This window comes from Oncorhynchus gorbuscha, linkage group LG25 (genome assembly GCF_021184085.1).
Source record: "Oncorhynchus gorbuscha isolate QuinsamMale2020 ecotype Even-year linkage group LG25, OgorEven_v1.0, whole genome shotgun sequence".
NCBI lineage: Eukaryota > Metazoa > Chordata > Actinopteri > Salmoniformes > Salmonidae > Oncorhynchus > Oncorhynchus gorbuscha.
The window spans coordinates 24,865,447-24,887,296 of NC_060197.1; the positions used below are offsets into that span (position 1 = coordinate 24,865,447).

Here is a 21,850-nt window from a genome sequence, read left to right on the forward strand (position 1 = left end):
TTGCAGACATATGTCTTATCGAAGTGCGTACAAGTTAAAAAGAATTGACGTGAGGTATCTGAATGTTGTTTTGATAGACATCCGGAAGCCTATGGTTTTAAAGTTGGAAAAATTGAAGAAAGATTGATAGGCTGTTGTTATTACTGTTTTATAACTGTTTCGGTTTACTCACTGGATCAGTGACTAAAAAGTGACTTTTCACTGTTGAAACAAAAATTCATCTTTTTCATCATGATTCGAATCGGAAGTTTCAAATTGAACTCTGAATTTTTCTGAATCCTCCTCCTCTTCTAAATCAGATATTTGAATACCCAAGCACAGCACGCGGTAAAAGTAACTTCACCCCACGTGGGCCCGCGCTCGTGGTGGCGCAGGTGCATTGCCTTTAACGGCCCACGCCCCTCCACCAATTTACTGTACCCGCGCGAGGTACTGACTTCAGCATCTGGCTGACATGTATTTTTATGTATTGGGCCTATCAATAAGGACAGGCACTGGCGTCTATTCTCTACTAATTTGTAAGAACTGTAAGAACTATTGTAAAAAATAAAAAAATAAAAAACAGGAGTCAAGATGATGTTAAGTGGTGAGGTAGAGCTTTTATCCCTCATCGCCCCTTACGCGCGCGCGCGTGCACGCACACACACACACAGCCGAGTATTTTCATTCATATTTCCTTCACCTGATGTCCCTTGTAGGCCTAGTGGCCTACTACTATAAATAGCATCCTGACCATTATATTGCTCCTGCTCTTATCACCAGCCCTCATATATTCTCACAGACCTATCGAATATAATACATTATTTGATTTAATAACACTTTAAAACATGCTCTTTGTATTTAAATATGAGTTGTTCATTATACAATAATAGACATTTACACTTTGGTAATTTTTATAAGACACTCAGTGCATTACAGTCAGTGCATTCAACTAAGGTAGGTAAGACAACCACGTATCACAGTCATTGCCATGTTCTATAATAATAATGACAATAATAACAATAATAATAATACAAATACTAGTTACACATTTGCCTTACGGGCTAGATATGATGCTGATACTGTCTGCCTGCCATAATCTACTACCAATCGCCATCTATTGTGTATCAGTGTGAGTGGCATATGTGCACTGCATGTCTGTTTGTTGTATGTATGGAAGTGAGTGTGTCTGTGTGTAAGTGTGTGCATGTCCAATCATGGCATATGTGTGTCTGTATTGTGTGTCTATTTGTATAGACCTATGTGTGTGTGTGTGTGTGTGTGTGTGTGTGTGTGTGTGTGTGTGTGTGTGTGTGTGTGTGTGTGTGTGTGTGTGTGTGTGTGTGTGTGTGTGTGTGTGTGTGTGTGTGTGTGTGTGTGTGTGTGTGTGTGTGTGTGTGTGTGTGTGTGTGTGTGTGTGTGTGTGTGTGTGCGTGTGTGCGTGTGTGTATGTACCTTTGTGGCATATGTGTACGTGTTTGTGTCTGCCACAATGGCATCATCACCCGCCCCGCGTGCCCTGTGCGTGTGTGTGTGTGTGTGTGTGTGTGTGTGTGTGTGTGTGTGTGTGTGTGTGTGTGTAATGCTTTGATTGTTTTCTCCGCCGCAGCAGAAACGCACCAATTAATATGCATAGAGTGAGTGAGACAGAGACAAACAAAAAAACTGGTGGGGAGGGGGGAGAGAGAGAGAGAGAGAGAGAGAGAGAGAGAGAGAGAGAGAGAGAGAGAGAGAGAGAGAGAATGGAGGGGGGGGGGGAGAGAGAGAGAGAGAGAGAGAGAGAGAGAGAGAGAGAGAGAGAGAGAGAGAGAGAGAGAGAGAGAGAAGAGAGAGAGGAGGGAGGGGAGAGAGAGAGAAGAGAGAGAGAGAGAGAGAGAGAGAGAGAGAGAGGGGGAGAGAGAATGGAAGGGGAGTGATGAAATGAGAGATGAGGGTGGGAGGAGAGAAAGAGAGAGATGAAGTGAGATAAGGAGGTAGGGGAGGAGGAGGTCTCTGGATGGAGAGAATGAAATCTGATAGATGTTGGAGTAAAAAAAATGAGAGAAGGAGCGAGAGAAAGAAAGGAGGGAGAGGGATCAATATGTACATATTTAGAGGAGAGGTGGAAGGAAATCAATTGAAAGGGGGAGGCAATTGACGTGGAGGAGAGAGAGGGGGGAGAAAAGGGGAGCGAGAGAGAGGGAGACAACGAGGGATGGGGGAAGAAGGAGTGCAGAGGTGGAGTGATATGTGGCTGTGGCTGCTGTCCTTTTGTCGCAGTGTCAGGGTATTGATACTGTAATACTCCACCCCCCCATCACAATGCTGCCGTGACAACGGGCAGAGTGACGCCCACTGGCATAATGCGGCCAGCCACAATACTGAGGGCACTGAGGCATCACACACTGGCAACGCAGGGCAGGGAGACAGAGAGATGGAGAGGGGGGAAGGGGGGAAGGGGGGAGAGGAGAAGAAGGAGAGAGAGAAGCTGGGAAATGGCGGGAGAGAGAAATAATCAGATAGAGGTAGAAAAGGGAGGGAGAGATGGAGACAGGGAAATAGAGAGGAAAGATGGAGGGAGGGAGAGAGAGAGAGAGAGAGAGAGAGAGGAAGGAGGGTATTGATGGAGAGACAGAGAGATGACAGAAAGAGAAAGAGAGATAGAGAGACAAAGGATGGAGGGAGAGTGAGAAGGGAAGGAAAGAAAGAGAGGCAGATTATGTCTGGTCTTTGTGTTGATGTCTGGGAGTGTGTACCATAAACAGGTTGTGTGTGTGTGTGTGTGTGTGTGTGTGTGTGTGTGTGTGTGTGGAATCTGATTTGGCTATTCACATGTCTGATGTATGCATGAATGATCAAAACCAAAAGTGCTCTTTCATTGAACAGAGGGAAGAAAATTGTTTTGGTCAAAGTAAAATTGAAAATCAGATGATCAAAACCAAAAGATAGATAGATCATTGAACAGATAGATAGATAGAAGATAGATTCTGTATCTATCTATCTAAAATCTATCTATCTATCTATCTATCTATCTAGATATCTACCTATCTATCTATCTATCTATCTATCTATCTATCTATCTATCTATCTATCTATCTATCTATCTATCTATCTATCTATCTATCTATCTATCTATCTATCTATCTATCTATCTATCTATCTATCTATCTATCTATCTATCTATCTATCTATCTATCTATCTATCTATCTATCTATCTATCTATCTATCTATCTATCTATCTATCTATCTATCTATCTATCTATCTATCTATCTATCTATCTTATTAGCTACAGTATTACAGTATGCAGTATTATATCACAGTATGCAGTATACAGGTTTATAGTATAGCACTCTCTCCTATCACAGTGCATTGTTTGGGTCAATGTTTTGTCCATTCATCTATTCACAGTACACAGTCCAGTTCAGTATTGACTCTCTCTGGCAGCGATGTTTATCAGTGCTGAAATGTCTTTTAACATATACTGTATCTCTTCAGGGTGTGCCCAAAATGGCACCCTATATAGTGCACTACTTTTGACCAGATCTCTATGGAACCTGGTCAAAAGTAGTGCACTGTTTGTTATTTGTTTATTTGAATCCCCATTATCTTTTGCAGAGGCAGCAGCTACTCTTCCTGGGGTCCACAACAAAACACAAAACATGACAAGTAACAAAACACGGGTACACCGATAGACAAGGAAAGTCACACACATTTAAAAGACAAAGATATACAAACAATGCAACAACAAAAATAATGTGCCTGTTAAATGTGAGTCTGTGTGTTAGTGTGTTTGTGTGTGTGTGTGTGTCCTCTCACGGTCCCCGCCATTCCATGAGATCTTGCTTACAGTTTTTCTCAGTCGCTTTGGAGCATTTCTTAGATCAAAAGTGCAATTCTTGATACTACTTGTACAAATTCCAAATCATCTAGTCACTTGTGCACATCATTAAAGCAATTTCTTATTCCTTTTGAACAAATTGCAATTGATAATGTACAAGTGTCAGCTTTTTTCCACATTATCAATTACTCATGTCATGTTGATCAAAATATAGTAGATGGTTCTCTGTTGAATAGTCTTACCCCTCAAAACATCTAGGCATTAGTTCCTTGCATAAGCCATTACATGCAAAATTGTTGAACTATTTGTCATAAACTGTCAAGCATAGTTTTACACATTTCTATTAGACCTTTTGTACAAAATCGTGAATTGATGAATCGTGCAGGTGAAATTGACCCTCACTCATGAAGGAATGTAAAATGTTAGTTCAACCAACAATCAACCAGTTGTCTAAATTGCTCAAAGTTGCATCTCATGAAGAATCAATTGGCAAGCATATATAGACAGACCACAACACAGAGTTGCAATTTTCCAATAATGGATGGACCAGGAAACGAACAGGGTCAACAGCCAAGAGGAGGAAGAAGAGGAGCAAGGATACGTGGTGGAAGGCAAAACAGGGGAAGAGGCAGAAGAGGACATAGGGGCCACTATTGTAGACCATGTTGTCAATCATGGCCTTACAATGGCTGAGACGGGTCGAAGGGTGCAGCCGAATATTGGGAGATCAACCGTGTCCTCAATAGTTCAAACGTTTCGAAGAGAGAACAGGTATGTCCACCAATGTACAGTGCACTGTTACTGTATATAAGCAGTATACTGTATACTTCCTACAATGCTTCATATTACAGTAGTCCACTTGTATTTCACAGCATACAGAAATATACTCTATACAGATACATACTGCACCTTACATGCACCCACCTGTATGTTTTACAGTAAAATGTGTGTTCGCATAGTTTTTGTCTATGTGAAAGTATGCGATGCATCACTGCATTTCCCCACATAGGACTGACTGCAAGATTACCTCAAACCGGTGGCAGAGGCCTTTTCACACCTCAAGGAGGAGGCTATTTGCACCATGGTCCGATTAAACAATGCCATGAGACTCAGGGAAAAGTTGTGCCTTTGGGGTGGTTTTCTGTGTTTCTTTCTAATTTAGTTGTTTTTCCTTTGTGCCCCTTGGGTTGTGCCCCAGTCTCTTTCAATCAATAACCCACATACAGTAATATGTAAATAGTACTGTTGAAATTGATATATGCCATAGAAGTGCAGCCTTGTGCATTTTCAATACAGTAACTGTCATCCAAACTGTAGCCTAAGTGTACATCAGGTAATTGACAACATGCCTAAACATTTTGACGACCTTGTTCGTGAACAATGACTCAATGACTTATCATTCTGATGACACTGACATGGTCATTGGCATGAATATTTACTTTTGAGAGATGTACTATGGATTTTTAGTGACTGACTAGCTTTAGAATCATATCCATTGTATATTGCAGTTTGTACAAATTGTTCTGAGAAATGCACTTGTTATTTTGCACATGTTAGGGATGATGTGAAAAAAGCACCAAAGCGACTGAGAACAACTGTAATACATCTTTTCGACGTAATTCTGCTTTGCTTGAGTAATTGGAGATGGAAGGGAGTTCCACGCGATCATGGCTCTGTATAATACAGTGGGTTTCCGTGAATTCGTTTTTGGGACCGTGGGTACTATGAAGAGACCACTGGTGGCATGTCTTGTGGGGTATGAATGGGTGTCTGAGCTGAATCTTATTTGATTATGCAGGCAATCTGGAATTTGTTTATTCATTTCTCATAAAAACTAGAAGAGAAGCAGTTCATCTCTCGCCGACCCTCAACCAGGAAAGACTGGTATGCATGTTGTTGACGTTAATTCTGTATGTGCAGTTAAGGGCAAGGTGTGCTACTGTCTTGAGCCAGTTGCAACTCTCCCCTATGCACTACATAGAGAAAATGGTGCCATTTGAAACGCAACCCATGTTGATGGCATAAATCATACATCATCTCTGTTGGCAGCCCATAAGTCAGTTGATCCACAGGAGATGACCAATGTCTCTCTCTCTCTCTCTGTGTTGCCTCTCTGCCCCCCCCCTCTCTCTCTGTTATAAGCAAGGTGTGTGCTACTGTCTTGAGCCAGCTGGGTAACTCTCCCTATGCACTACATAGAGAAAATGGTGCCATTTGAAACGCAACCCAGCATAACCTATACATCATCTCTGTTGGCAGCCCATAAGTCAGTCTCTCTCTCTGTCGCCTCTCTGCCCCCTCCTCTCTCTCTCTCTCTGTTGCCTCTCTGCCCCCCTCTCTCTCTCTCTCTCTCTCTCTCTCTGTCACCTGTCTGCCCCCCATCTCTCCCTCTCCCTCTCTCTTCCCTTATTTCTTTCCTCTCCCTCTCTCTCTTTCCGCAGCACCGACTCATTCTCTCACTCCGCTGTATGATCTATTGCTCCCTGCCCCTGGCTCTCCCCCTCACCCCCATCTTAATATGATGTAAAAAGCTAATCGCATGCAAATGTCTGTTGTCCCGGTAACCAGACCCGAAAAATCCCTTTGATGTTGCACCCGGCTCATTCTCTCCACGTTCTCTTTGTTCAACTAGAGTCTCTCTCTGCTTTGTCAACATCCCCCCTTTACCTCTCTCTCTCTGCCCCGCTCTCTCTCTTTCCCTCTCTTTCACTGCTGCTCTGTCTCTCTTTGCCCTCTCAGTTCTCTCGCTGTCTGCCCTACTCTCTCCCTCTGCCACATTCTCACTTACGATCTCTCTGTCTCTCGCCCCATTCCCCTTGCAAAAATGAAAACTTCTCTAATTCTCCCTACTTTTTTTTCTCTCCCTGCCTGGCTATACTGCAATACCACCCTGGTTCTTTGTGTCTGCCTATTCGCTTTTTGTTCTATAAGCCCCCTCTCTATTCCTCCGTCTCCTTCATTCTTTCTTCTCCCTCCATGCACATCGTCTCGTGCACGTCGTCTCCCCTCTCTGTGCCTCTCTGTCTGCCTGTCTTCTTTCCCTCTTCTCCTGTCCTCTCTCGCTCCCCCCTTTCTCTCAGAGGGTCAGCCCCTTCCTGTTTCACTCCTCTCTCTCTCTCCCCACCTCCCCACTTTTCATCCCTCATTCCTCTCTCTCTCTCTCTCTCTCTCTCTCTCTCTCTCTCACTCACTCACTCACTCACTCACTCACTCACTCACTCACTCACTCACTCACTCACTCACTCACTCACTCACTCACTCACTCACTCACTCACTCACTCACTCCTTTCTTCTTTCTCTGTGGAGTATCTGACCCTCTCCGCATAGTCACCTAGTCATCCAAGGTTCTGTTGGTGGTTTGCTGGAGATGAACTGCTGCTGATCTAGGGGAACACAGTTGCAGTACACACTCATTATTAGTGCATTTCTGTGCAATGATCAATGTGCAGGTACACGAACTGCAAAAACCCCGTCAGTAAGTATTGCTACTAGCAGTAAGTGTTATGTAACAATGTGCTACACTGTCTGCAACTACACTGTACCTGACTATTCTACTACTATGTAAATACATTGGTTTAAGTCACTTGGAATGCAAAGTGGGACCCACATGGCAACATCCTCTGTATCCAAAGCGATACCACTAACAGGTTATCGAGTTTCAATGGCTTCCGTCCAGTTTTATTTCAATAAGAAAGGTACACATGATCTCAGTACAATTGAAGTACAATTGAAGTATAACGCGTATCAAGTACATTGTAACCGTATAGCATGCAGACATTCAACAAAAACAGAACAAGCATTTATTTCGAAACTGTAAACATCAGTATATTTTTGGCATAAACTGTATAGGTTAGATGACACATGAAAAAACACTTGAACAAAAACTCCGTTGTATTTACATGTAAAACTACGAATCATGTCAAAGCGTAATAAAAAGACGCTTCGAAGACGAAAATCTACAGCTGGATGGTTAAAAGGTGTTCATTATTCTGAAGACATATTATAAGACTACTCTCCTGGTGAAAACGATAGCTCCAAATATAATGCAATATATTCTGCAGCACCAAGCTAGTACTGTTGTATGAGCACTGCATACCTCCTAATCAGACAAATTAGATATTGATTCAATGGGTTCAATATCCATTTGCACTTTTTAATTTGGATATGGAGTTGCTATGACACCCATGAAATCTGATGAGAGAGACAAGGGTTGCTGCCATCTGTGTATATTAGGCAGACTAACCTACCTACATAGCTGGCATACAGGCTATCTGTTAGTGCCCTTTATATCATACAATAACACAATTTAAATTCAGTTTGCTCCCAAAATTGACTAGCTTAGAAACACAACTTTTATACTTAATAATACTTATATTTGTAGTTGTAAATGAACTCAACCCTCGTGTATATGATTGTATGTTACAGTATTGCATTGTATTCTATTAGGACTGCAGGTTCCTAGCAGTAAGGGTGATGGGCCAGTAACCGAAAGGTTGGTTAGTTTGAATCCCCGAGCCGACAAGGTGAAAAATATGACAATGTGCCTTTGAGCGAGGCACTTAACCCTAATTGCTCCAGGGTCGCTGTTGATAATGGCCAACCCCGGCTGTGAACCCACTCTCTGAGGTGTCAGGTAGAGTTGGGATATGCAAAAAAAAATCATTTCCAAATCACACATGCACATTATTACACACTTGGGCATGTGTTAATTAGGACAAATATAAGCACCCCATCAAATGATGTATCATTGTCACTGTATTGTATTACAGTTGGAGGCGTAAGCTAATAGTGCATACTGCATTCAAAAATAAAGAATCTTTCAATTCACAACGAGATAATAGGGCAGGTAACAGACATCTCCATTTCATGGAACACTTTCCTTCATTTTGAATAACGTATATAAAGCTATAAGCACATGACTCAGACACAAAGAAATGACTCATTTGACACGCTCTAGACCCGACCGACGTCATATTGCATGAACTTATGCTCGCAAATCAAACATTTGTACACTTGGTGCTTGCAACATTATGGCTTATAGTGAAAAAGAGGAATCGCAAAATCATTCAATGAAATAGTCATTGAAAAGACCAATGGAGAACACGACATCGAGTCCCATAGCTACTGTATCTTTAGACAGAGCAGTGCTATAAGGCACCAAAACAAGTTATACGGTTTACCATAAGCCTTACGCCCGAGTAAAGACATGATACCACCTTTCCTTAAACCATCAACAATAACAATTGGACACACTGTAACCATTTGGCCCAGATTCCCGCTTGCTTTACATCCTCATGAACAAACCACCTCGAAATACAGACGTTTGGTCGTCTCTCTTTAACAGCTTATTTGGTTCTGAGTGCTGAGATTAATAGTTTGGTTATAATCAGATGTTGACATTTCTCCTTTTCCATGTTATTGTTTATTCTACTCTTTACTTCCAGGCAAGACCTACTGAGAGTAGGGCGCCATGCCTGTCGTTGGTTGATATCTGCCCACTGGTTGGTCTATAGCTACTGTACTAAGCTGTAAGATGGCCACAGTGTCGGAACAGTACTCTACTGTCTATAGCACAATAAGACTGTCTGCAGAGTGTATGCGTGTGTTCCACACTCTGCGTAATGTGTGCACCCATACATGCAGGGCCGTATGTACTCATTTGCATAGATCACAATCACACCTAAGCCTATACTATACCACATATACGGCCACACAGACAGAATCTATAATACTACTACAGTACTAACACCCCCCCCCCCCAAAAAAAAAATAACGTCCCTGTTTAAACAGCATTGTAAAAGGCAAAATTGTAATAATGTCCAATAAAGTCAGTATAAAGCTATATTTCCTATAATGCTCCTTTATGTTTTAGGAGATAGTGGAAGCACGAAGGCCATGGCCGCCAGCCAGTGGTTCAGGCAGAGTGGTTTGGCCTAGTGGGGGGGCCGCTGAAGGAGGACAATGGCTCTACTGTGTGGCTGGAGTGTCCACGGTATCAATGACTCGGCGAGCAACTGGGTCCGGCCGATCCAACATGGCCACCGAGAGCAGGCTCTGCTGATGCCAGGTCCTGGGTTAGTCAGAGCCGTAATGTCTCTTTGTTTCCTGTATGCCCTTTTCTCTTTGGTCCTTTACTTCTTGTCCAGTTTGACCCGTCCAGTGGCTTGCATAGAGATGTTGTGTTGGTCTTTATTAGGTCCAGAATCCAGTTTCTGGACAGGGAGGGAGGCAAGGGAGGAGAGTGAGCGGAGAAAGGTAGATGAAGGTTGAGGTGTTGGATATACGAACTATAAAGGGTTAACCTGGGGGTTTGTGACACAGGTGTGTCTTCAGTCATTCAGGAGAAAAATGGGTCAAAGCATTTGACTGATTTAGACGTTTAAAAGGTGAGAGAGATTGTGGGTTGACGGGGCAGACAAGGAAAGGGAGACAAAGAGAGTGATGGAGGAAACGGAGAGAGATTACAGTACGTGTGCAAGATAAGGTCACTCACGTTTGTTGCTGAGATGAAGATTACACCGCAGTGGAAGGAGACTGGTTCTGTGGAGACAAACATCTCATTTGAAGCACAGTGTGAATGTGTGTCTGTGTGTGTGTGTATTTGATTGTTTATTTGTGCATGTGTGTGTGTACGTGTGTGTGCGTGTCTGTGTCTGCGTGCGTGTGTCTGTGATACCCACCTGTGTGTGTCCCCTCCCAGAGGCTGGGGACCCCCCCTCCTTCTGACTGCCAACAGAGGAAGAGTCTGAACAGCTACTGTGGACTACAGAGAGAGAGAGAGAGACAGAGAGAGAGAGAAAGAGAGATATGAGAGAGGGGGAAAGGAGTGAGATAAAAAGAGAGTGAAGGTCAGTCACCTGCCAATAAAGCTTTTGTAATGAAATGAAAATTGCAACACCGCAGATACAGAGCATGATTCCATTATACCATTATTCACAGGGAGACATCTGGTGGACAGCATATGTATTACACACAGGGTGTTTATAATATTTTTGTGGTTTCTGACAGTGTGTGTGTGTGTGTGTGTGTGTGTGTGTGTGTGTGTGTGTGTGTGTGTGTGTGTGTGTGTGTGTGTGTGTGTGTGTGTGTGCGTGTGTGTGCGCGCGCGCACCTCTGTCATTCAGATTGTAGATAGAGTCGAGTTCAGATGTTACCGGTGCTCCTGTGGCGTCTAGCAGTATCTTACTAGACACACCGATACACATTGTCTCTTTCAAACACAACTCTGAGAAAGAAAGAGAGAAAGAGAACGAGACAGAGAGAAAGAGAGAGAGACCGAGAGAGAGACAGCGAGGGGGACATAGAAAGAGAGAGACAGAGACAGAGACAGAGAGAGAGAGAAAGAGAGATAGAGAGACATAGACAGAGACAGAGAGAGAGAGAAAGAGAGATAGAGAGACATAGACAGAGAGAGAGAATTCCATTACATGTTCAATTCATAATGCAATATCTTACACTAGTGAATTTGAACGGTGGCCCCGACCAGGACTCAAACCCAAGTCCGGCGATCGTCAACCCAACACCTTATCCGAACCTTTTGACAAGGTCACTAGGTGAATGGGGTTAAGGTCGCTACAATAGTTTGGAACTTGTGTTGTATATGGCTGGGGTGAGAGGTGAGAGTTCAGAGCACAGGTTTAAAATCTTATTCGAGTTCTGTGGGTCAGAGTAAAATGTCAGGGCTCATACTGTACCTGTGTTGTGTATAGCGTGAGTCCAGAGGAGCTGAGCGATGTCGTGTGTCCAGGCTGCCCTCCCCTCTCCACTCTGACACTGCAGGGTCAGGCAGTCCCGGATACGAGGGGCCTGACGCACCCACACCTCGAACCTCACCCCCTCCTCACCCACACTCTGGGTCAGACCCATCTCACCCGTCTGACAGAGAGGGAGGGGGGAGGGGAGGGGGAGAAAGAGAGATGTGGAGAGAATAGAGGTCGGAACCGTACACATAGTGGATTCATGTGGTATTGCACCTTCGTCTCATACCACCGCTGTTTTGGAAATGACGGATTTGGGGCCCAATTTTTCTTCTGATTGAGGCCATATGTGTGAGTTTGCGGGCGTGCCCGAGCGTGTATGTGCGGTTGCGCATGCTGGTGTGTGCGTGCACCCGTGTGTCCGTTACCTTGATGCTGTGTTTGAAGCTGTAGGCGGTGCGTCCTGGGCCGGGACTCTTCTGCTTGGTGAAGATGATGAGGTGCTGATAGAGGAACACACTCCTCACCCCTGTCTTCTTTCTCCTGGTCCCCCCACACACCAACAGCTCCCCCTGACGCACCAGCTCTCCGCGCTCCGCCACTGGGACCTAACACACACACACACAGTTTACCGCCCACCAAACCGCGTCGTGTTGTTCAAGAGAAGCTTTTGAAACGAGCTATTTTTAACCATCCAGTGATGTGAGGTTCATGTAACCCGAGCTATGCGTCAAACATAACTCCTCCATCACTCTCTGTTCTGTTATTTAGCTAACTTTCAGAGAGCTCTTTGTGTGTGTGTGTGTGTGTGTGTGTGTGTGTGTGTGTGTGTGTGTGTGTGTGTGTGTGTGTGTGTGTGTGTGTGTGTGTGTGTGTGTGTGTGTGTGTGTGTGTGTGTGTGTGTGTGTGTGTGTGTGTGTGTGTGTGTGTGTGCGTGTGTGGGTGTGTTCTAGTAGCTATGTGGTAGGGTTTAACCTAGCTATATAATCCACTCTGTAGGTGACTCAGCAAAGCATTATGTCATCAGTCAGACTGACAGTGAGTGTGTGTTTGTGTATGTGTGTGTTTGCGTGCGCGTGTGTTTCTCTCTCGCTCCCTGCGTGTGTGTGCATGTATGTTTGTGTCGTGTATGAGTATGTGTGTATGAGTATGTGTGTCACCATGGTGATTGATAGAACTGTGTCATAGAAGCAACAGAACTACAGGACAGGAAGCAGAAAACAGAGGAGTAGGATTGGCTTATAAAAATAGGATGAAACAAGTTGCATCTAGGTGCTGATCTACGGTCAGTTTTGGCTTAACCCCCCAAATGGCTATGGTTAGAGCTGACGTAGGGAAAGCTGATTCTAGATCTGTGGTTATGGACAAATTGAGTTCAAGTGAATGTGATGTGATGCTTATTGAACTGTTTGTCCCGACGAAGTCCCAAATTACATTATAATCCCTTCACAGTGGCTGGAGCCCTATGGGCCCTGATTAAAAGAAGTGCACTATGGGCTCTGGTCAAAAGGGTGCCATTTAGGATGCATTCCCAATTTAAGGTTGAAACCTTGTCCAACACTTTGGGATCATTATACCAGTATGGGGGTTTATCTATTCTAAATTGGCTTCCTCCCAGAGTTTAGTTTTAAGTCTGGCGCTCTCACCGGACACCCGACGATTAGGTCGCTGGCCCGGAGGTCCTCGCCGTGACGCTGGACGTGTCTGAGGACGGAGAGGGAGGAGTCGGAGGCAGGGTTTAGCCCTCCCAGCTCTTCCAAGGCATCGCAGTACTGTTCCAGTCTCAGTGTAGGGGCCTGGAGACAATGGGGGAACGACAGGGGGGAGAGAGGAGGGGTGGCCGGGAGTCTGAGCTGGGGAGGGAAGAGGATGGGAAGGGGGGAGAGAAAGGAGAGGACTTCAGCATCATTGCCATCTACAGTATGATCGACATCATCATCATCATCATCATTGTTATTACCTTCATCATTTTCATGACACAGTACTTAGAAATATTTTATCTTCTACTGTCACCCGGTGGCCGTTTTAAAAACTGCACCTCCAGCATTTGACACAGCTCCAAACTACAGTAAATATTCAACCCTCAGATCTCTACTAAAACCCATCTATGTGATGTTCTTCTTTTCATGTTTTCTCAGTCTAAAGCTGTGATCAGATTATGCCCTGTGTGTATCAGACTGTGCTTATTGTTGTATGTTGAAAGCCTGTTGATTGGTTTTAGTGTAATCCAACCTTAATGAGTTATTTGAGTATACTTTACACTTATAATTGGCTTCCGTGTCTACAATGCTGTTTTAATTGTCCATACTATATAATGCTGTTGTTGTAATGGGCTTAAGCTAGTGAATGTGACGCTGTTCCGTGGTGGCTGGTGGAACTTTAAATCGGAGGATGGGCTTGAATGGAACAGTATCAAACATTCCACTCATTCCATTCCAGTCATTACTATGAGACATTCTCCCCACACCAGCCTCCACGGACTCTGTTTTCAATCTAAAAAAATGTTTGCTACGAGACAGTCTCTTACCTTGAAGAAGTCCGCAGCTTGAGTAACCAACGGGGAGTCCAATTCTGGTTTAATCCTGATGTAGTGAGAGTACTGGAGAAACTCCTCTCTCTATTTGTGTGTGAGAGAGGGGTTTGGTATGGAGAGAGAGAGAGAAAGTAAAGTACTTCATTTTTATATATATATATTTTTTAATCTACTACCCATGCTAAAACAGCCCTCTCTCCAACTCTATGATCGACCCACTCACGTATTTACTGAAGAGGTCCTGTTGCAGCAGACTCTGCAGTAGAGCTCCCTCCATGGCTGGGAGGAGGTTCTGTGAGTGGAAGGAGCTGAGGCTGGCCCATTTGGGGAACAGGAGATCTGCTTTCCCCCTGAGGGAGGAGGGGGTGTCTGGACCCTCCAGGAGGGGCAAGTAGGTCTCTTCCACCCCCTTTAATACAGCCACGTACTGCCTCTCTGAACTCAGCATCCTGCACCACAATAGGTACAGTTTACTGTACGGAGAAAGGAGGGAGAGTGAGAGGGAATGAAGAGACAGAAGAAAGGGGTAGGGAGAACCGGAAAGAAAGAGGGAGGAAGTAAGAGAGAAAGTTAGAGAGGGAAGAGGTAAGTCAGAAAGAAGGGTAAGAGGAAGAAAGCTGCATTTCTCTCTCTCTCTCTCTCGCACACGCGCACGCACACACACACACACACACACACACACACACACACACACACACACACACACACACACACACACACACACACACACACACACACACACACACACACACACACACACACACACACACACACACACACACACACACACACACACACACACACCATACCTCTGTGCGGTGGTGGTGCCCTGCCTCTCCCCTCCCGTCTCCCTCTCCGCTCGGCTCAGAAGCACGTGTTGTCTTGGCGTCCCGGTGTAGTCCACCACTTCCTTGCTGCTCACCTCTACACCTCTGATGAGCACCCCTGATCCCCCCTGCACCCCTCCTATTCCTCCCCCAATCCCTCCTCCTCCTCCCTCTCTCCATCCGGGGACGGCGGCTGCCATCCCAGCGGCGATAACAGGGTCTGTGAGGGCCCGGCGCCCCAGCCAGGTGAGGGGGGAGTTACGGCTGGCTGCACCCACAGGAGGCTCTACAGGCCTGGCGGTGGCAGGGCCCCGACGGGGGGCCAGCAGGGCCTGGAGGTCGAAGCTGGGGTGACGCTTCCTGGGGGTTTGGGGGCAAAGGGGCTTCTGTGGGCTGGGGGAAGAGAGGGAGAGAGAGAGAGAGGGGGGGGTGGGGGAAGATGGAGATGGAGAGGGAGGTGATGGATCTAGGATTGTACAATGTAAGAGAAGAGGCACAATAAAGGCGAACGGCTAAAAGCAGCGGGTGGTCTCTGACCAGAATTCTGTCTGTCACTTTCTGTTTCCTGACTATTCTACATGCTGAACCGCCACCCAGCAGGTGATCGCTAACACACTGGAGATGTTATGCAATCCATTATAATCTAAAACACACACATCAATACATGCAGTATTTACAGCTTCCACACACACACACACACACACACACACACACACACACACACACACACACACACACACACACACACACACACACACACACACACACACACACACACACACACACACACACACACACACACACACACACACACTTACGCTCTTTTTTGCCGGATGCAACAGATTCTGCAGAAATTTCCCTCCTCCCGCTCCTCCTCCACCTCCTCCCGTTCCCTCCTTCTTATTCCCTTTCTCCTCTCCTATCTTCAGCGTGGAGCAGGTCTGTGGGCGAAACAGTGAAGCCAGGGACCCCCAGGACTGGAGGCCTCCCTCCCCTCCCCCGGCTCCGACACCCCAGTCTCCCTCTCCCTCGGGCCCCATCAGGTCCCACAGACTGGAGGCGGAGGGGGTCTTGGGCCGGGCCTGGCCCTGGTTCTGCCCTCGCTCTGCCTGCTGCAGCAGCCTGGGTTTGACCTGAGGAACAGTAGCAGAAACAGTGGGCTTTGTTACATTTGTACATTGTTACAATACTGTATATATATATATATATATATAATATGACATTTGTAATGTCTTTATTGTTTTGAAACTTCTGTATGTGTAATGTTTACTGTTAATTTTTATTGTTTATTTCACTTTTGTATATTATCTACTTGCTTTGGCAATGCTAACACATGTTTCCCATGCCAATAAAGCCTCTTGAATTGAATTGAGATACTGCAGACAGACAGACAGACAGACAGACAGACAGACAGACAGACAGACAGACAGACAGACAGACAGACAGACAGACAGACAGACAGACAGACAGACAGACAGACAGACAGACAGACAGACAGACAGACAGACAGACAGACAGACAGACAGACACTGTATATACTGTAGATAGATAGATAGATAGTAGATCGAGTGACTGAATGACTGACCTGGGCCACAGTGCGTTGGTATCTCTCAAGGGTCTGAGACCACAGGTCCAGGAGAGCTCCACCACCCAGCTCCAAGGCTAAGGCACGGGCGTCCTGAAAACGAGATGGCGGAATGGGAGGGAGGGAGGAGAGGGGGGTGGAGGGGGAGGGTGAGGTGGAGGAGATGACGTCGCACCACTGGTTGGCCTGGAGGGGTGTAGAGAGGTAGAGAAAGGTTGGGAGAGGAGAGAGGGGAAGGGTATAAAAAAAGAAATAAGGGTTAGTTGACAGTGTCATAAATGTGTTTGTTGCTGTTACTGTATACTTGTTTGAATTGTGGGTATTTCAGTGTGTGTGTGTGTGTGTGTGTCATGTGTGCTGTGACAGAGCGTGTCATGCTTGTGTCTGTGTCTACACTATGTGTCATGTACGTGTTTGTACTGTGTATGTATGTACATGTCACAGGAGGTTGGTAGCACCTTAATTGGGGAGGACGGGCTCATGGTAATGACTGGAGCGGAATCAGTGGAATGGTATCAAATACATCAAACACACTGGTTTCCAGGTGTTTGATGCCATTCCATTTGCTCCGTTCTGTATTATGTGTGTTTAACCCGGTTAGTGTGGACTGTAGTCTCTGTGTGATTACCTGGGTCAGTGTGGACAGTAGTCTCTGTCTGTCTCCCTGGGTCAGTGTGGACAGTAGTCTTTGTCTGTCTCCCTGGGTCAGTGTGGACAGTAGTCTTTGTCTGTCTCCCTGGGTCAGTGTGGACAGTAGTCTCTGTGTGATTACCTGGGTTAGTGTGGACAGTTGTCTCTGTGTGATTACCTGGGTCAGTGTGGACAGTAGTCTCTGTGTGATTACCTGGGTCAGTGTGGACAGTAGTCTCTGTGTGATTACCTGGGTCAGTGTTACAGTAGTCTCTGTCTGTCTCCCTTGGTCAGTGTGGACAGTTGTCTCTGTCTGTCTCCCTGGGTCAGTGTGGACAGTAGTCTTTGTGTGATTACCTGGGTTAGTGTGGACAGTTGTCTCTGTGTGATTACCTGGGTCAGTGTGGACAGTAGTCTTTGTCTGTCTCCCTGGGTCAGTGTGGACAGTAGTCTTTGTCTGTCTCCCTGGGTCAGTGTGGACAGTAGTCTCTGTGTGATTACCTGGGTTAGTGTGGACAGTTGTCTCTGTGTGATTACCTGGGTCAGTGTGGACAGTAGTCTCTGTGTGATTACCTGGGTCAGTGTGGACAGTAGTCTCTGTGTGATTACCTGGGTCAGTGTTACAGTAGTCTCTGTCTGTCTCCCTTGGTCAGTGTGGACTGTTGTCTCTGTCTGTCTCCCTGGGTCAGTGTGGACAGTAGTCTTTGTGTGATTACCTGGGTTAGTGTGGACAGTTGTCTCTGTGTGATTACCTGGGTCAGTGTGGACAGTAGTCTCTGTGTGATTACCTGGGTCAGTGTGGACAGTAGTCTCTGTGTGATTACCTGGGTCAGTGTGGACAGTAGTCTCTGTGTGATTACCTGGGTCAGTGTGGACCGTAGTCTCTGTGTGATTACCTGGGTCAGTGTGGACAGTAGTCTCTGTGTGATTACCTGGGTCAGTGTGGACAGTAGTCTCTGTGTGATTACCTGGGTCAGTGTGGACAGTAGTCTCTGTGTGATTACCTGGGTCAGTGTGGACCGTAGTCTCTGTGTGATTACCTGGGTCAGTGTGGACAGTAGTCTCTGTGTGTCTCCCTTGGTCAGTGTGGACAGTAGTCTGTGTGTTTACCCCGGTCAGTGTGGACAGTTGTCTCTGTGTGTTTACCTCAGTCAGTGTGGACAGTAGTCTCTGCGTGTTGTCCAGTGTTGTCCAGCAGTCAGACAGACAGTGAGACATGTCTCTGAGTCTCTCTCTGACCGGGGGTACCCTGACCTGCACCTCTATCAGTCCCCCCCAGTCCAGCTCAGACCAGCTCTCCAGATCTCCAAGGACCGCCAGGGTCTCAGTGTGCAGCTCCTATGCACACCCACACACACACACACACACACACACACACACACACACACACACACACACACACACACACACACACACACACACACACACACACACACACACACACACACACACACACACACACACACACACACACACACACACACACACACACACACACACACACAATATATACAGATGAGGAACATATACAGTATATTATACAGAAACACGTGCACATGCACACAAACTCACACATGGCACACACACGCACACACTCACGTTGGCCGACTCTCTGAAAGTCTTGAACTTCTGCTGTTTGAGGGAGAGCCTGCTGAGAGAGATGGGAGGCTCCCTGTAGTCTTCCAACTGATCCTGGACCTGCTCTATCTCCCTCTCGCACTGATAAGAGAGAGGTCGAGAGGGATGGGAGAGGAGGGAGGGAGGGATGGATGGAGGGACACGGGGGTGGGAGGGTGGGTTAAAGTAGAACGGGCGATGAAATAACAGACATTTGAAATACCATTAGTATCCAATTGTAACAGTCTGTTTTCTCTAAACAACCTTTTCAAAGAGATAGCTATTTAACTGCCGCTCCACACTGTACTATTACAACATTATAGTGTTCGTTCTGTGCTTCCCTCTCTCTCTCCTACCTTTTCCAGCTTGTCCACCATGGCAGCCAATCGTCCGAGGGCTTCCAGATCACTGCCCCTCTGATTGGACACCTGGACGAGGCGGTGGAGGGAATCATCCACGCTGTCATAGAGGTTAGAGGTCGCAGCCAGAGCAGCTCTGAAGGCGCAAAGAGTTCAAAGGTCATATAGAATATGATGATATAGGGTTGAATCCTAACTTCCACTTAAGTCGCATATTCACTTAGTCTCCCATTGACATCAATGCATGACCAAGTGAAAATGTGTAAATTAGGATTCTACCAAAATATAGATACCCATAGACTTCCAGTCATTGTGCTAACACTAGTTAGCATTGGCTTTCAAATATACCTCTAACTTAATTCATACTGGACACAGAGACATAAAAATGGCATTCAAGAGTTAATCTGACTCCGGGTAAGAAGATACAGGGCATCTTTGCAAAAATCCTGAAGTATCCCTTTAATAAAAGAGATAGCAGATTGAGGAGTATTACACTAGGAAACGCTTTCAAAAAACATATCTCATACGTTATATCTATGATAGGATAATCTATTTGAACTGCATTATCATTTGGATATACTGATGGGATAGGGTAGATGGGGGTACCTGCAGTCTGGGGACCGCTTTGCCAGTCCTGATGTGCCATTGGCCAGCCCTGCCAGCCAGGCCCCACCCTTGCGCTGCAGCTCAGTCAGCCGTTGGTCGACTAGGATGCTCGTCATCAGCTGTCTGTGTTTTTCCACACTTAGAGGAACAGTCTGGAAAAGGGTAAAAAAAACCCACTGAGGTTAACCTTGTGTTGTGTTGTACAGCCAGATGGTTCACACACAGAAAGTATGTTACATTTACTCAAAAGGTCTTCAATTTTTTTCAAAAGCTCCTCAAGTTTACTCAACATTTCAATTCAGTTCCTCAGTTATTACCTCTGGTATTTCACCCCATAACACCTCACTGACTTGTGTTGGTACCATCTTAAACAACATAGATGTGGTGATACAGTAATCCTACCTTGATACAGTCTGGTAGTGGTGCTGTGTCCATAGACTGCAGTGCATCCTCCAACAGAGAGAGTGCGCTCTCACAACACTCAGTTAGACTCTCCACACTCTAACAGCAGAAACGGGACAAGAGTAACGTAGTATAGTTTAGTCTATAGTTTAAACTGCACCCTAACCCCAACATAGTGCACTACTATGGACCAGAGCACTACTTTCGACAAGGACCCATCGAGTTCTGGTCCATAGTAAGTGCACTACATAGGGAATATGGTGCCATTTGGGACACAGATATATTAGCTTATATTGCACATGACATAGAAGGGCTTGATGGTGAAAACGTGACCATTGACACTGCTGATTTCATAACTTTAAAGCTGCAATATGTAACTTTTTGGGCGACCCGACAAAATCACATAGAAATGTGAGTTATAAATCTGCCATTGTCATTGTCACTGTTCTATGTGTGCTATTTTTATGCTTCCCGTTTTATTGCGTCTTTTACTTTCGCTTTTGTACACCAACTTCAAACAACTGAAAATACAATATTTTGGGTTATTGAAAATAAATTTCACAGAGGTTTAGATTGTACAATAATTCTCTACACTAAACATGGATTGTTTTGTCACTTAAACTGAAATAGGCGAACTATTCTAAATTTTAGCAACCAGGAAATGGCGGAACGATTTCTGCACATTGCACCTTTAATATCCACAGGACAGAAATCGTAAGCATTTAATAGAAATGACATTGTTTGTGAGTTAACTTTTTCATTCAAGTCAAATGCCATGGCTAACATACGTGAGTGTGTGCGCTCGTGCGTCCAGCACTCAGAATGTCAAGTTTAGCACAGAATGCCAAGACTTATAGTCATAAAGTGCAGCCTATTCAATTTGAAATAAGTGAGAATAGACAAATCAGTCTCATATTCAAAATGCCAATAGCGGCGTATTGATTTAGCTGCATGTGGAATCTGAATTGATTTGAGAAAGAATAGGCTGCACTTTATGACTATAATTCTTGACATTCAAATTTGACATTCTGAGTGCTAAGACCTGCTGGGAACAGACTTTTCTCTCTCTCTTTCCCTGCCTTCCCTCTCCCCTCTTCCCCTCTCTCTCCCTCCCTCCCTCTATCCATACCTTCCCCTCCCCATCTCATCCTCTCTCTCTCACTCCCCCCTCTCACCAGTCTGAAGGCCAGCCAATCATAGCAGCAGTGTTTGTAGTCTCATTCCATCTCTCTCTCCTTCCTCTACCGTAACTCCATTCCTCCCTCCCTCCCTCCCTCCTGCCATCTCTCACCAGTCTGAAGGCCAGCCAGTCAGAGTGGCAATGTTTGTAGTCTCCGTCCATCTCCAGGGGCAGCTGCTGCCTGTCTATATACTGCTGAAGGACCCCTGTCCCTCGCACCGTGTGCACCTACACAGGACACAGAGAAAAGAACATCAGATTCTGGGAAGGAAGTGATAAAGGGTCAGAATCTAGAAGACTGTTCACACTCCTGAGCCAAACGGAGCCAAGCCAAATCAAGCTGTATTGAGCTGGTCTAGTTACGCATTGACCATAGTTGCTGGAACTGCGAGGAAAAAGACCATGTGAAAAGAAAATATTTGAGCCAGTCAAGTCTGGGTTTGGCGCAGTGGTTTGAAAAAGGTACAATTCAATAAATATTACTACTTCATTTTTTTTGGTGCTTTTGTTTTGTTTTGCCTTGTCATTTTTGTTGTTGTTGGGGGTGTTACAGCTACAATATTCACATTATTTTACACAGTTTATACCATGTGTACCTGCAGGCTGCCACTCAAGA

General features: G+C 45.4%; 2 protein-coding genes across 2 annotated transcripts in view; both read right to left on the reverse strand.

The window, feature by feature from the left end:
* Nucleotides 1–7,449: 7,449 nt before the first annotated feature.
* On the reverse strand, nt 7,450–15,205 carry LOC124013944 (rho guanine nucleotide exchange factor 40-like). The gene is made up of 10 exons (XM_046328521.1): nt 14,838–15,205; nt 14,252–14,477; nt 14,023–14,112; nt 13,142–13,348; nt 11,924–12,103; nt 11,493–11,673; nt 10,910–11,023; nt 10,479–10,561; nt 10,292–10,338; nt 7,450–10,010 (listed from the first exon to the last, which is right to left on the reverse strand). The coding sequence occupies exons 1-9, from the start codon at nt 15,053–15,055 to the stop codon at nt 10,312–10,314; spliced, it is 1,326 nt and encodes a 441-aa protein (XP_046184477.1). The 5' UTR covers nt 15,056–15,205; the 3' UTR covers nt 7,450–10,010; nt 10,292–10,311.
* Nucleotides 15,085–21,850, reverse strand: part of LOC124013943 — a 32,882-nt gene continuing 26,116 nt past the window's right edge. Inside the window, exons 11-19 of the mRNA XM_046328519.1 lie at nt 21,346–21,462; nt 20,055–20,153; nt 19,653–19,804; nt 19,044–19,182; nt 18,670–18,789; nt 18,217–18,408; nt 16,441–16,626; nt 15,674–15,988; nt 15,085–15,248 (exon numbers count right to left, since the gene is read on the reverse strand). Coding sequence (XP_046184475.1) covers nt 15,114–15,248; nt 15,674–15,988; nt 16,441–16,626; nt 18,217–18,408; nt 18,670–18,789; nt 19,044–19,182; nt 19,653–19,804; nt 20,055–20,153; nt 21,346–21,462 — 1,455 coding nt within the window. The 3' untranslated portion in view covers nt 15,085–15,113. The remainder of the gene's footprint in view (nt 15,249–15,673; nt 15,989–16,440; nt 16,627–18,216; nt 18,409–18,669; nt 18,790–19,043; nt 19,183–19,652; nt 19,805–20,054; nt 20,154–21,345; nt 21,463–21,850) is intronic.